Genomic DNA, 16654 nt, shown 5'->3' with positions numbered 1-16654 from the left:
TAACTTTTTTGTGAAACTAAGAACTTGTTTATGAGATTCAGATAAACATTAAAATCTTTCTACACATTCTTTTTATAATAATTACTTTCAGATTTAAGGTTATCTTTTAATACAGTCATTTTCTTTGAGATATAAATAGGGGACACCATTATAATACTGTGATTTGCAAATCCAAAATTTGCTCATTAATTCAATCAGTATCTCCATTTGTGTGACACTTCTCATTTATGCAATTAAAATCAAATAGTCTGTCGTTGAACTGGTAAGAAATTATCAATTAAGAGTTTTTGCTTCAACTCAAGTAAAAAACATTTTTCAGAAAACTAATCATATACTTAACAATTCTTTCTTAAATTTTGACTCTTAGAAGTTCGCACCAAGTTAAAAACAACTTCCAACTATTTAATTAATTTGGTAGTATCAATTTTAAAAAGTTAACATTAATGAATCAGTTGAAAATTGTTTAGTTGTTAGCTTTTGTTTTTATCAGTTTTAATTTTTTTTAAATAGTTATTACATTTTAGAGTTTTATTTTTATTTAAAAGGATTTGCCTACACAAAACGGTGTTTGTTTGAAAAATAAGCCATTTGCCAGAAATTCATAAGCGAGTAACCTATATTTCATAAAAAGAAAAAAAGATTGCAGAGAAACAACATTATGAGCTTAATCTGAAGCATGAGCTGTCTATAATGCATGTGTACTATTCTTTTATCCTTAGTTTTTTGATTAATTTTTTTTGAATTCTTCCCTGAAAATAATTTGAGTCAGGATGAGATCGGTCTATTTATCATTGTTCTATAAGAATTCACTGCTAAGAAATGATAATAATAGTGATAAAATATTAAGTGCATTTTCAAGTTTTTAATGTACAAGATATTTTTTCGTTAAAAAGTTTTTCCACTTAAATAAAAAATTACAATGGGACCATTGGAGTTAGCCTTCTAAATCTTCATCGACCATCTTCTAATTCAGTCTATTTGGTGAATGTTAAGACTTGAACATACATTTAGAAAAAAATACATACAAGTCAAATTAAAAATCTTTTGGTTTTAACGTTTGTTAAAACCAAATTAAATGTTATTAAATTTACAAAAAAAAATCATAGTTATTATGTGTGATAATGTTTAGTAGTTATTTCAGTATAAAATTGGGTGTTCCTGATTATGTCATCCAGTAAAATTGATATATGTCATATTAATTTGTGTAAACCTAATGGAACAAAATTTAATAAATACATTGATATCTTAACTGTTGTGAATGGCAAATGATTGAACTGTTAAATTATATTATTTTGTAGTAATGATCATACATTATTTCAAAATAATATCAATAATATGATAATGATTGTGTATACTAGCTGAATTAGATTACTGTATCTGTTCAAACTAGGTTGTGTATGTAAAGAGTTTTGATGTACTCAGCTGAAGTATTGAATCAATAGCCTTGTTGTTAAATAAAATTTCAGGTTTCGTTTTGTTCAATATTATTTGATGGTGTGTAGTATGAGTATCTAATTCAATATCCAGCATTTCAAATTAGAACCTTCAGAAGCGCATGTAGTCCTGCTATGTAATTTGTCCTTCTTATCTTTCCCCTTTAACATTTTTTTTATGTGTTCATTCTGTATTCCCTTTTCTTGGACTGGTACTGTTGGAATTTGGTATCTGCCATTGTGGCGTCATCATTGGTATGACTGCAGTGTCGATAACCTCTTACTTGGTAGGTTCATGATTGTGTCTGGGGCAAGGATTTCAAGGTTGAGACACCAGTAAGATAAATTTCTTTTTCTTATAATCTGAATTTAGCAGAATATATAACACTATGGTACTGTAGCTATTTACATATGAAAAATTAAATATTTATAAGTATGACTGCAGATACTGAAAATTCTGTATCTGTCTTGATAACTTTCACTTTTTATTTGTTATTATTGAACCAAACCATTATAAAATTATCTTTTCCTACAAGCAGTTTGAATTATTATGAATTCTGAAAAAGTGTGACTGAGAAACTAAAATTTTACTGTATTTTACAAATTCTACAAAGAGTTTTATTGATTCTGTTATAAATCTGGTTTTATCTTTTGTTTTTACTTTCATTTTGGGGAAATGTTTTTCATATTTTTTTCCTTTTTGTTTTTATACTGTAGTTTAATATCTCTGGTAAACAATTTGTTTTAGGCATATGGTGCTGATAAAGACAAAGAATTTGGTATCCCTGGAGAGAACAAACCAAATGTTATTTCAGCCAGAAGATTTGTAGGTTGGTACAATGGACTTCCAGAAGATAATACACTATTACCGAATTTAAATTGTGAGCATGTTGTTGTTCTTGGTCAGGGAAATGTTGCTGTTGATGTTGCTAGGATATTACTTACACCTGTTGATATTCTTAAGGTAAGCTGTTGATCTATTAGATATTTTATATGTTAATGCAATAAAAATTTGAATTTAACTTTTATATTGTTGTTTTAATGATTTAAATGTACTGTTACATGTATATACATTTCGCCGGCCTCCGTGGCATGAGTGGTAGCGTCTCGGCCTTTCATCTGGATCTGGAGGTCCTGGGTTCAAATCCCAGTCAGGCATGGCATTTTTCACACAAACTACAAAACACTCATCTCATCCTCTGCGGAAAGAATTGCTTGACTGCGGACCCGGAGATTAAACAAACAAAAAAAAAAAGTTATATATAGAGACCAGATTATATGCATTTGCATATTAACCCGATTCTCACTGGTTATTGCATATTTTCCTTAAAATCTAGTGATGATGCATATTTTCGCTATATTTACAATATTTTTTGGTAGGGTACCTAGTGAATAAATGAAATCTTACATTGTAGCCAGTCAAACCTATTTTATATTTAAAATATTTTGAGTACAATAAAGTTTCAAATAGACCAGCATTTAAAGACAAGTCTTCATATCACTGGATTACAAAATAAAGGCCCATAACAACAACTTATAACAGCAGCAAGTATCAGTGATTTCACTTCCAAAGGTAAACAAAAAAACCACTTTAGCATGGATTTACGTGAAGCGTTGCTTACTAGTAATACTTCTCTTCACAAACTTACAAATCCTACCTTCAAAGACTTTTTGCGAAAATATTGTTTGAATCAAAATATATCAGATTAATCAACATTGCATAAAAATTACATACCAACAATTTACCTAATGTTCTGGAAGAAATACACAATGAACTCAAGGATATCATTATTTGGATTTCAACTGACGAAACTACCGACAGTTATGGTTGTTACATTGCAAATTTAATTGTCAGTGCATTAAAACTAGAGCCTTCTTCTTTTTATTTGGTGGCCTGCAAAGACTAAAAAGACAAATCATTCTACAATCACCAGATTTGTGAATTAGAGTATTAAAAAATATTTCCTGAATCATCTGCAGATGAAAGTGTTTATATTTTTCTCAGATGCTCCTTCTATATGATCAAGGCAGCCAAAACCCTCCAAGTATTTTATCCCAATTTGATTTATGTGACATGCTTTGCTCATGGAGTACCTGGCTCATTGAAGAAGTATGTAAATAAACTGATTTCTTCAACAATGAAAGTGTTTCCAATGGAAGCATTTAACGATTCTAGTATAAAAAAAAAACATAGCTCATTTTTCCCACATACCTGCGACTATTAAAAAGCTTGTAACTCAAGGTTTGGCATGGCCTGAATCTATTTTGTTAATGAATAAAATCCGCCAAATGAACTCTGCATTGCCAGAGGTATTCCTGTGTAAACTTAAAGAAAAATTTGAAAACATTTTGAATAATAAGCTAGGCTTTGAACCTTTTTGTCAAATTGATAGTGGGATGGGTGAACTTTTACCAGAAACATTAAGTGCTAACATAGCACCCAAATTTGAAATACTGCCCAGATACCTCAATGGATGTGGAGCGATCCTTTTCAACTTATTTTTCAAAATACATATTTTGTTTAATCTGTGCTTTACAGGAATCTTTATTTAATTATCTTAAGAAAGATATCTTATAATCTGTATAACTATTCAGAGAAAAAAAATAAAGTGATAGTTTTTCATTTTACATCTTTTTGATCTAAGTACCCCAAAATGTATATCATTAGTTTATTCACTAATCTCATGAAGGTAATTAATTTTATTTTTGTCACTTTAAAAATGTAGTATGCTTAACTTATTTTTTGTATTACTTTCTTTTTTCATTTAGAAATGTTTTTTCATTTATTTTTTTATAGAAGACTGACATTACTCAGTATGCATTAGAAGCATTAGCTCAAAGCAGAGTTAAATCAGTCCATTTAATTGGTCGAAGAGGGCCACTACAAGTTGCATTTACTATTAAGGAATTTAGAGAAATGTTGCGACTTCCACAAGTTTGTACATCGTTTAAAACAGATCAAATGGCTGGTGTTAAAGAAATCATTCCTAGTAGGTATAGTCATTTATTCAACTACTTACTAGTATTATAATTACTCACTTGTTAATTATTGTTTTGTTTTTTAAACCTGATTTTATTTTTAAATTTTCATTTTTTTGTGTGGTTCCTTTATATTTCATTTACTTTAAGAACTTTAAAAAAATGCATACAGACATACATAGGAACATATCCTGATTCTGTTCTAGTAGCTACTAGGTACCTTTCTCTCAGTCTTGTGTTTCTACCATTTCTTCTCCATATTTTATCAGATGTATTATCTCCATGATATCCTTATCTCCCTCTTTTCATTTTGTTTTTGGACATCCTGTAGATTCTTCCATCATTCTTGCTTATTTTCACCTCACCATTCGTTTACCTTTGCTTCCCATTCATTTAACAATCTCGCACTCTTTTTTCTTCAGTCCTCTTTGTATTTTCTTCCTTAAGATCACATATATCTTTCTTTATAATCATGTCTTGCCAGATTTCCTTTTATTTCACTTAGGAATTTCATTTATCCAACCCAAAACTTTCTCCAATCTCTTTTTGTGATCTTTCATATATCTGTCCTGTTTGTTGTAGGTACAAAATACATCTTATACACAACAGTTTAGATGTTTTGTAGGGATTTGTTTCAAAACAAGTGCTTAACAGCTTGATATAAACTTTCTCTGATTTTGACTCATTTTGAAATGGCATTTTGCTTTTTTCCACCTTCACAAAATTGTACCACTATTATTCTTTTGTTAAAAAATGGTTCATTATTATTTGCATATTAAGCTCTTTTTGCTTTGAAGCTAATTTACAGATGAAGTAAGATATTTTTTTGACATAGGGAAGTAATTTTGTAGTGAAAAATTCAGGGTCATACAGATTGAGATGCTTCAGGTTAGATGCTTGTACTTTCATCTCTTGTTAGAAAATATTTTAAATAAAAAAAATCATGAATTGATTAGTTTAATGTATCGGCAATAACAGGCTAATATTCAGTTAATCTACCTATATTTTTCAGGATGAAATGTATTTTATAGTGTTTAGAAAATTGCAAGCCTGACATGGAATTTCAGTCCAGAACATTCCTCTGGAAAGTCAGAGATTATCACTCTGCCACAGAGCTCAGTAATGGCATATTGTTGTGTGACTTTCTCATATAAATGTGTACACTTGTAAGAGCTTCTAAGAGAAGAGTTTAATGCTCTCTTAAATTCAGATCTCAGTATTGTTTCTCCCATTTCATCCTCTTCAACTTCCTCTTCTTCCTCTATAACACCATTTTCTAATTCATTTCCTCCATATAACTTCAATATATTCCACCTACGTATCAACTTTTCCTTTCGTATTATATATCAGTGTACCATCTATGTTTAACACATTAATTAAAAAAATTTTAATTTATGTACCCCAAAATTTTCCTTAACTTTCCTTATGCTCCTTCTATTTTACTAATGTTCATTTCTGTTTCCACTTCTGAATACTTTTCTTTAATCCACTCTTCTTTCACTAGTTTACACTTCCTGTTTATAGTATTTCTTAATTGTCGATAATTCCTTTTACTTTCTTCATCACTAGCATTCTTATATATTCTACGTTCATCCATCAGTTGCAATATATCGTCTGAAATCCAAGGTTTTCTACCAGTTCTCTTTGTTCCGCCTAAGTTCGCTTCTGCTGATTTAAGAATTTCCTTTTTAACATTCTCCCATTCTTCTACATTTTCTACCTTATCTTTTTTTACTCAGACCTCCATGCGATGTCCTCCTAAAAACTCTTTACCTCCTCAAAAATCTTTATCTGCTCTTCAACAAGCTTCTCTAAATTCCACCGATTTATCTGACACCTTTTTTGAGGTTTTTAAACCTCAATCTACATTTCATTATCACTAAACTATGGTCGCTATCAATATCTGCTCCAAGGTAAGTTTTGCAGTCGACGAATTGATTTCTTTGCTTAACCATGATATAATTATCTGATACCTTCCAGTATCACCTGGCTTTTTCCATGCGTATATTCTTCTATTATGATTTTTAAACTGGATGTTGGCAATTACTAATTATACTTCGTGCAAAACTCTATAAGTCAGTCCCCTCTTTCATTCCTTTTGCCCAGCCTGTATTCACCCACTATATTTCCTTCCTTGCCTTTTCCAATGCCTGCATTCCAATCTTCAACTATTATTAAATTTTCATCTCCTTTTATGTGTTTAATTGCTTATCAATTTCTTCATATACACACTCTACCTCATCATCATTATGGGCACTTGTAGGCATATAGATGTTAACAATCTTTGTTAGGTTAGGTTTCGATTTTATCCTTATTACAATGATTCTATTGTTATGCATTTTGAAATACTCTACTCTCTTCCCTGTCTTCTTGTTCAAGTGCCTAGAGAAGGCTAACTTCTATGTTTGGTCATGACAGTAAGTATACATATTGTAGTTTTTTATATTTAATTGTTAAAATTAGAGTTCTCTTGGAACTGATTTTATAATCTGTAAAAATATTTTTTCCAGAACTAGTAAGGCCTAGAAAGCGCCTGACTGAATTGATGGTTGATGCAGCTTTAAAACAAAATAAAGGAAATGCAGATAAAATGTTTTATCCTCTATTTCTTCGATCACCTGTGAGTATCTTAGGTTCAGGTGATGTTACTGGTGTTAGACTTTCTGTTAACACTCTTGAAGGATCAGATTTTGAGGTAAAGTTTAAATAATAGTATTGTATGTGTTAATATTTAAATTTATTAATTACTTTTTCAGTCCAGTAATTTAGTCGATTATAATAAATTTATGTACATAGCAATCTGTTTTATTCTTATTTAATGTTTGTATACTTTAGAAAAAAGAGGTAGTAAGGTACACTTTTTTGTGTTTGTTCATATATCAGGAACTTTATAAATATGCCACTTGTTGATGTGGTGTACTTCAGTAATGAAATTTCTGTCTTTAAGGTACACTACAAACTACAACCTGACTCTGAGGCTTAGACAGAAATGAAATGATTCATTCTCCTTATAATTATTGATCTCAGCAAGATATGTGATACAGAAATTGAAAAGATTTTAAAGGTAATATCTGAAGTATGCCTTCCTGAAATTAAATATTAATGAAAGTTATTTCCCAAGAATAGCCACAAGTTTATTGTAACTAATTTTTTCCCCGGTTGTTGAGAGTTCACTCCAACTGTGATCTCCAGACCCAGCCTAAAAAAGTGTTTTAAATAAGTCTGGATTTGAAGAATAGTGTGTGTGTATAGTAATGTCTGAACAGAAAGTGTCATAGTACATTTTCGTATATTAAATGCAGTGTGTGAGTTGAGTGATGCTCTTTTAAATTAACTGTAATATCCTAAAGAAAGATTGAAAAACTTCACTTTGTTCTGGATGTGGAACTGATTATAAGATCGAATGAGTTTAGGGTATGTCATTTATTTACAGAGCTTGTGATAGAAAATTATATCTGACTTTGCAAGGAATAGAAGCCCAACTTTACCAACCGGATATCTTTGCTATTGATTTGCTCTTTGTACACTCCCAGATAGGGAAAGTCATCCCTTGACAAACAAACTGAAGTTATCATTTGTTTGTCTTGTGCATTTTATTGTATACAGATAGTGTACTGGTATCGAACAGTATAGTCAACTGAGTTAAGAGAACAACGGGAAACCACTTATCTCTTTACTTTCTGTAGTAAACCTTCCATGGTGATTTTGTTCGTTTTGGGAATGGTTGTGCTATTTTCAGAAGCAAGAGTCAGGTTGTGATACTTTCTAACCTGAACCTTGTTTGGTCATGAATAGCCTTTATTGTTATGGTATCAAACATACATGTAACCTAGTTTTGATGTAATAGACTCTTCATGTCTTAAGTATGGATTTAATAGGATGCTGTTAAGTGTGAAGTTAATTGGTCAGTTATCAAGAAACAAATGAAAATGTTAGTTAACTGCTCAGTTAGAGTCGAAATTCACTGAAATCGTAGAATAGTATTTTATTAGGTAATTAATCTTGGGTCAGCCTGGTAGCTTCTTTCTGAGACAGTCCTAAGTTTTGCATTTTTTCTGTGCAGGATGCACACTTCACCGTTTTGCCTTTTCTTCTTCATTTAAAGCAATTAATTATAGCTAAATTTTCTGTAAGGATTTATACTGTAGGCATAAAATCAAAAACCATGCTAGAAATTTTTCTCCTGGAAGTTGCATATTAACCTCCCAGTGTAGTATAAATTGCACCCATAGAAAGATAATAAACACGCTTATGTATAATTATGCATATTCTGGTCATGTTTCATTACTTACAGGACCTTAATAAGCTACACAAATACAATGAAGGAACAATTGAGTAATATGTTAATAAAAAATTGAAGTGTTCAAGAATTTTATTTAAAATGACCATGACTGACAGCTGACTAACCAAAGAAGTAGGGAAAAAAATTTATTTGTAAGACTAATATATTAAAACAAAACTGCTGTTTATTACTTTTTGTTGAATTGATATTTGTAATTAATTTATAATTTTTATTATATTTAAATCTCTATCTAAAATGCAAAACTGAGTACTTTACCATATAAACTTTGATTCTGTACTTTTTTTTTTTATTAATTTATCTTTCTGTATTACTGTTTGTTATTTTTATTAGTGGCTGCAAATATATTGATGTAGTTGATGTACTGAGTAAATAAAAAAGGGTTTTCTTTTGTATTACTGAGTTTCTTTTGTTAGCTAACATCCTACTTTATTATAACTTAGTTGTTTCTGCTTTATTCTTGAGAAGTATAGATTGTTTATATAAGTAAAATAGTATGAGGATGTGGGAAATGGTTAAGTGTTTATTAGAGATATGTACTAGTATATACATTATGGTGTATTCCAAATTTACAATTTGCAATTTTTTTTGAAACAGTCAGCTATTTTATAAATTAATAAATATTTTAAAATAGAATTATTGTTTCAGATAGCATTTGTTCAAATAAATAATGTTATTCTACCAGATGTTTGATGTTTTAATTTACAAACTGTTTATAATTACATTTAGCAAAGGTAGTATAGGCCAGCAGTAATAAAAGTCTACAATTAAAAATTTTATTTGTTGTTTATTGCTTTCTAACTGCTCTTTGTCAAGTTACCAAATAATGTTCTTTGAAGAGTCATTAAAAAATATAAAAAATTAATTTTTAAAGGTTTAAAATGTAAATGGTCATTTTCACAAGATGATCTTTAATAAAGTTGTGAATTAAAATAATTAATCAAATCAATTGTAATAATGTAATTGTTATTGATATATATTTGATAACTTAGAATTTGAAGTAGCTTAATCTTTTTTTTTTCTATTAACATTTTCTAAATAAAAGCTGTGAGTGGAATGTCTTGGTTATTTTTTCTGTATAAATGCTACATGCATTTAATACTGCTGTATAAATGCAGTAGTTCTGAAAATTAATACTGCTGTATAAATGCAGTAGTTCTGAAAAGTTCCCGAACTAAATTTCTATAGTTGATACATGTAGCGCCATCTCTCAGACAACCGAGAAACTATATAGTACAATGTCTGACAAGTGTGTGTACAAAATTTCATCAGGTTTCATCACTTCAGTCTCGAGTTATATATGGCCAGTTGTATTCATGTGACCTTATGGGAGCTTACAACATGGAACAGAGGCGCAATAAAATTGTGTGTACAACTTTAAAAATCTTTTGTTGAAACTTATTCTGTGGTACAGAAAAGCATTCATTTGGTGATGAAGCCGCATCTCATACTATAACATACACGTGGTGGAAGCGGTATAAAGACTGTAGAGAGTCGTTGGGATGATGACAAATGAAGTGGGAGGCCATCAACAGCTGTTAACGATGAAAACATTGCAAAAGTGCACGTGCTCCTGCTTAAACAACCTCATCTTACCCTTCTGGCCATAGCAGATGAGCTAAACATTGGTAATGATGTGGTACATACAATTCTCACAGAGAAAATGAACCGTCAAAAGGTGTATTCTCGTTTTATTCCACACTTCTTGACAAAAACAGGTGTGTCTTTATTCATTAAAACTGCCGACAGCGACCCAAATTTTTTACAAACAATTGTAACTGGGATTAAAGCTAGTTGCTTTGTATGATTCGCAAACAAAGCGTCAATCTGCTGTTTGGTTGAGTCCTGGAGCACAAAGACTAGCAAAAGTCAAGCAACGAAAATGAAGAGTGAAAACAATGTTGATTGTATTCTTTGACTCAGAGGGTTTGATTCATCATGAATTTGTTCAAACTGTGAATTCTAAATTCTATTTGGAAGTAATGAAACACCTGATGCATCGCATTTGTTGAATCCAGTCCAAGTATCAGGATCCGGGCAGTTGGACTCTCTTGCACAACAATGTCCCAGCACACATGGCAACAGTTAACACGTTAATACGTCGCAAATCAAATCACTGTCTTATCCCTCCATAATTCACCTGACTTGGCTCCAGCAGACTATTTTCTATTCCCGAAACTCAAGTTGAAAATGAAAGACCGCTTTTAAAATGACATTTGCCCATCCAAAGGCCTTGCACCAAGCAGTTGAAGGCGATCCCACAAAGTGATTTCTCCAGAGCGTTTGACGGGCTGTACCAGCCGCTGCAACAAATGTGTAACTAGAGAAGGGTTCTATTTGGAGGGCTGATGTGAGTAAATTTGTTTTTTCTTTAAATCTGTATTTTTATTTAATTTAGTTCAGAAATTTTTCAGATATACTGTGTACATACTGTAACAAGTCGATAACATCTTTTTTTTAAAGCCAGTTGTTTTTTTAAAGTTTTCTTTTTATGAGCAGGTATGGGTTCATTTTTGTTACAGAAACAAACAGCAGTTACAACAGAGAAGTATGAAGATTTGCATTGTGGTATGGTATTAAGAAGTATTGGATATCAAAGTACTAAGGCAGATCCCGACATACCTTTTGATTTAAAAGCATGCAAAGCTTTACCGGCACCAGGTATTTTGATACACCCCTTTAGATACATCTCTTTAGATTATTATTTAAAAGTGGACAGGCACTAAATAAATCTTTAGATGTCCTTGATCTTTTAATTTTTTTCTAGGGTGTAATTTGTTACAAGCAGTTTTAGTGTTGCAGGGTTGAAAGTGGTTTTTCATAATATGTTGCTGTCATAGATATAAAACTTTGTATTTTTTTCTTGTAACTCCTTAATTCACCTTTTACTTCTCCTTTCAACATTTTCCTCTTTTTTTCAGTGAATTGATTCCTCTTTTCCTCCTGATAACCTCACAATTTTCTCATTTCTGATATGATCACAATCCTTCCTTCTTGTATTTAATATTTCTCTTGAACCCTTTATTCCATTTTGTTATTTTCTTTTCTATTTGTGGTTTAGTTCTGCCAGGTGTTCATTTAAGACAAAATGTATTTTTTATATCTAAAAGTAAGTGTGGTAAATAAATAAAAATAAGAATTATATAAACAAATGATTTATCAGAAACATGTCTTGAATATATAAAATTTAATTTATCAAACACAACTTGAACCTAAAATAATAAATAATAATAATTTAAAAAAACGTTAAATGGTTTAAGCCTTAGTACAAATTTATTCTTACCATTTTTACTACACTTATTATCATTATTATTAAATTTATTCTCAACATAATTTGGTTTAGGCATGATTAAGAAAACTAAACTTATTACTATTATAAATTTAATTATTTGATCTGTTCTTACTGTTACAAACTGAATTTGATTCTTGGTTTTGTCAGTATGTCTCTTCTATCTGCTTTGCTTGCAGTATCCTGAGGTCCTTCTTATGTTCTCCATCCATTTTTGTTTTGCAGTGTAATCTAGCCATCCTTTATTTTTCTCTCTGAAATTCAAAATGATACAGCTCTCATCTTTTCTTTTCATAATGTGCCCAGCCAGGCATTGAATCTTCTCCTAATTTCAGTAATAATATCTAAAACTGGATATCTATCTTTCTTCTTACTTTTCTTTGAAACATCAGGCTGCACACAACTCTTGCAGTTAAAATTTACTGTTTTGTAACCAGTAATTTTTAGTAATATATGCTTATTTCAACATTTAATTACATTGCTATAACTGTATACAGTTCAAGTTGATTGTAACGGCAATCTATCTGCAAACGGCTTCTTTAAAATGAGGAATTTATAATAAAAAGTAGATTGTTGAATTTTTGTTTCTTTTTCTTTTAATAGGTATATATAGTGCAGGATGGCTTTGTACGGGTCCAGTTGGAGTTATATTGACGACAATGAGTAATGCTTTTGAGGCTGGGATTTTAGTTGCTAAACATATTGCTGATAAATCGATTGATGTCAGCCAACCAAAACCAGGTTTAGATTATGTGAAACAACAATTGCTACAAAAGGGTAAAATATAATATCAGCTAAAATATTGAGTAACTTGACAAATTAATCATATTATTGTATTTTCCTCCACTTTATACGAGGGCAGTTCAGAAAGTAGCCTCTGTTATAGCACAGCCCTAGTAGTAGTATTAGTGGCACTGCCACTGAGATACATCAATGTACTCTTAATCAGTGAGCTTCTAGCTGTGTCAGTGTGAGCCATGTACTTTAGCCCATTTGCTTGTTATAACCTAAAAACATAAGCACTGAAAACATAAGATTTCTTTGGGCACAAAATGTTTTGGCAGCAGACAGCCATTGTTAGTTATGTATTGTATACGATTCATACATTATGAGTGATGGTGTAGTATGGCAGTGGGTCTGATTTTTTAAAAATGGCAGGACAAACGTCCATTAAGAAGAGAAGAGTGACAGGCCTTCTGTTGTGAGTGATGATCTTGTCTCTGAAATGATGAAAAAGTGCATGAAAATTGAGGATTCACCTTCTCTGAACTTTCCTAACAATTCCCACAAATCTCTTGTATGGTTTTTTATGAGATTGTCACTGATAAATTAGGCTATTGGAAGTTCTGTGCTGGGTGGGTTCCAAAAATGCTCACAGAGATCCATCGAACCAAATGGGCTCTACCTTAGACCTTCTTTCATGCTACGGCGCAGAAGGAGAAAATTTTTTGAAGAGAATTGTGACTAGGTATGAAACTTGGGTGGCCTATGTTAACACTGAAATGAAACAGCAGTTGATGGCGTGAAGCCATATCATTGTTCTATGCAACCCAAAGAAAGTCTGCCAAACTTTGTCAGCAAGGAAGGTTATGGCTACAGTTTTTTGAGATGTCAAGGGAGTTCTAGTCGATTTTATGGAACCTGGTATGATGATTACTTCAGTAATCTACTGTGAAACTTTGAAGAAACTTAGGTGAGCCATTTAGAACAAATGTCGCATTATGCTGTCATCCGGTGTTTTTTTTTTGTATGACAATACTTGTCCTCACAGTGCTTGAAGAACTCAAGAACTTTTGAATTAGTTCCAATGGGACATTTTTGATCATCCCCCTTACAGCTGGACTTGGTACCAAATGATTTTCATCTCTTTACTCACATGAAGAAATGGGTTCTGTCGCAGTAATTTCAATGACAACGACACTTCAAAACGCTGTGAAAGGTTGACTAGGTACTCAGGCGGCTGAATTTTATAAAGGAGGTAGTTGTAAATTAGTGTAACACTGTGACAAATTCTTGAACTTAAATGGTGACTATGTTGAAAAATAGTTAAAAGCAGTAGTTTTAAGTTGTATATTATAAAATATTTTTATTTATGTAGGTTTTTATTTATAGCCAAATAGAGGTTACTTTCGTAACTGCCCTCGTATCATTTATGTTTTGTTATTCTACCTACCTACATCATTCCTGCTGTGTAACAATTACTATTTTATTAAAAAACTTTCCTTAATTTCTTTTTTAAATCTGTGAATAAGGTTAATATTACAGCTTACTTTTTCTAATACCTCAGTCACATATTCATGTTAACAATTTATCTTTTTAATCTTTCATTCAGTTGGATTCATTCCATTAATTATTTGATGTAAGTTTACATTTAAAGTATTAATTACCGTAAAATGAATTTAATAAGTAATTTAATTTTATCTGGAGGTTGTTCATCCCGTTTTGAATTTAATTATGCAAAGTGTTTAGAAATCCCAGGAATTTCAAACCTACTGAATGGAAAATTAAGATTTTAAATTCTAGTTTTTTTAGTACTGTAATCTGTATTTCAGTGCCTGTTAAAATAAATCAATGTAAATACACCAATATTACACAAACTAGTAATTTGGGAAATTTTGATTCGCCTGTCTTTGCAAATAACATCATTTATGTGATTTTGTAGTGCAGTAGTCAACAACTGGTCTTGCAGAGTGATGGAGATCAGTCACACTTGTTCTGCCTGAATTAAACTATTCCAGCCACTTACACATGCTACTGCAGCTTAAACCCTTTTCATCATACTGTTTCAATGTTCTTGAGTAAATTTCCACTGGTTTCACTTCTTCTAATAGCAAAACTCTTATCACTGAATGTTGCTGTTTCTGCATATACGTTTTAAATAGAGCTGACATTCTGAAATCAACAAAAGATTAATTGTGATTGAACAGCTGATTAAATTTCCCAAGGTTGCCAACTTGACCCAAGTTTCATTGTCATTGTCATTGTAAGTTGTTTTCAAGTTTCATTGTCATTGAATGAATTGTTTTTTCTCTACATTAATTTGTCTTGTTATTTATTGAACATCCCTTGCTTTATGTCTAGCTTATATTATTCAATAAAATGAAGTCTGGATTGTATAGTTTATGAATATTTTGTAATCCTATAAATATCTATTTTTAGTAACTTACGTATTAACATCTTCTTTTTTTTTTATCTATTTCTATTATTGATTTTTTAAAAATCAATTACACAGTCTGGTCAAACAGTTTTAGGATACTCAATAATAAATAAGTTTGTTTTCCCCCTCCATGAAACATATATTCTATTTCTGTGTTCTGTTGGGCACAGTTGTGATCTCTATGTTGCTTACAGCCATCTGAAGAGCTCTCCTTCAAATATTTAGTCACAACTTTAGGTGATATCAGTTAGTCCTCTTTTATCTGAAAATAGTCAGAAGAAAATAAATCCACTCAGTAAAGATGTTGCATTGTTTTGATTTGTTTTGTTCAGAAAAACTATTGTTACCAAATGAACCAGGTCAGTGTTCTGAAAGATCATCAGGGTGGAATGAATATATAAAATGTTTGAAGTTAGGTGGTGAAAAAATTTTTATCGTACTTTGTATAAGCTTTACAATTTATATTTCTTGATAGTGTAACGCCTAAAAAAATCCATTCCAAAACTTTCAGAACACGTGTGTGTAATCATACATTTAATTAAACGACTTTTTGAGAACAAAAAAGTACTTCTCGGTTATCTGCCACAACGTACAATCATTATTTAAATCAATGTTTTAATCAGTGTTTTAAAGTTTAAAACAATACGTATCAATAACCTACTATAAACTCAATAAAGAACTGCACAGCCTTCTGTTCCATATTTGGTAATTGCCAAATGTTCATTTCATACAATGTAAATTAGAAACACAAAACTCCGAACCAATCTGATTGAAGTGAAATACTAACTAGAATAAAAACAAGTATTCAAAAGGTATCAGGTGAATGATAAGCGCTGCTGACAATATAGATAACAATTATCAGGTAGTAATAATTTTTAAACTAATTTTAAAATATAATGATATTTAAGTAAGTAATAAGTAGCTAATGCAAGTTAATTACTACTTACTGTTTGAACCCATTGGAATAGAAAAATATGTGGCGGGCAGATAACCAAAATGACTTTCTCACATTAAATATTTTTTACTGGTTTCTTATATTTTCTTACCATTATTTCACTTTTAGAATATGTCATATACGTTTTCCATCTATGTTGTGTTTTTATATTACTGTTGTTTAATTTTTAATATTTATTTGATTACTTTGTAAACATCATTTCCAAGCGCTGAGCGCTGATTCATTGTGCGCCTAGAAAAAAGAAGTTGTCATTATATTTTAGTTGATAAATCAGTAATTAATTTCTGCAGGCCCTTAACGTATTAGGATTCCAAAATTTAATAACTATATCTCACAGCTTGGATTAATATGGTACTGTGGACTTCATTTAAAAATATTTTAAATTGGCAGAAAGCATGTATTCACATTATCTACAGAGATTGAGTGAGCAATGTGCACTATAAAAATGCTCAAGTAGTTAAAATATACTGGAAAGATTTTGTATTTTGATACTAGATTTTGTGGTCAAGATTTTTTGTGCATTTTTATTATAAAATATTTC

At 30.8% G+C, this 16654-nt stretch overlaps 1 protein-coding gene across 2 annotated transcripts in view; it reads left to right on the top strand.

Annotated features, from left to right (window-relative positions):
• The window catches only part of dare (NADPH:adrenodoxin oxidoreductase, mitochondrial), a 35511-nt gene that overhangs the window by 13531 nt on the left and 5326 nt on the right, over positions 1–16654 (top strand). For both annotated transcript variants that reach the window (XM_075371138.1, XM_075371139.1), the window contains exons 5-9: positions 2182–2397; positions 4231–4423; positions 6923–7107; positions 11235–11373; positions 12605–12778. In XM_075371138.1, coding sequence (XP_075227253.1) covers positions 2182–2397; positions 4231–4423; positions 6923–7107; positions 11235–11373; positions 12605–12778 — 907 coding nt within the window. The remainder of the gene's footprint in view (positions 1–2181; positions 2398–4230; positions 4424–6922; positions 7108–11234; positions 11374–12604; positions 12779–16654) is intronic.

Source organism: Lycorma delicatula, chromosome 7 (assembly GCF_047948215.1).
Source record: "Lycorma delicatula isolate Av1 chromosome 7, ASM4794821v1, whole genome shotgun sequence".
Taxonomy (NCBI): Eukaryota; Metazoa; Arthropoda; class Insecta; order Hemiptera; family Fulgoridae; genus Lycorma; species Lycorma delicatula.
The sequence above is the reverse complement of the archived record's forward strand: the minus strand, read 5'-3'. Positions and strand labels throughout refer to the sequence as shown.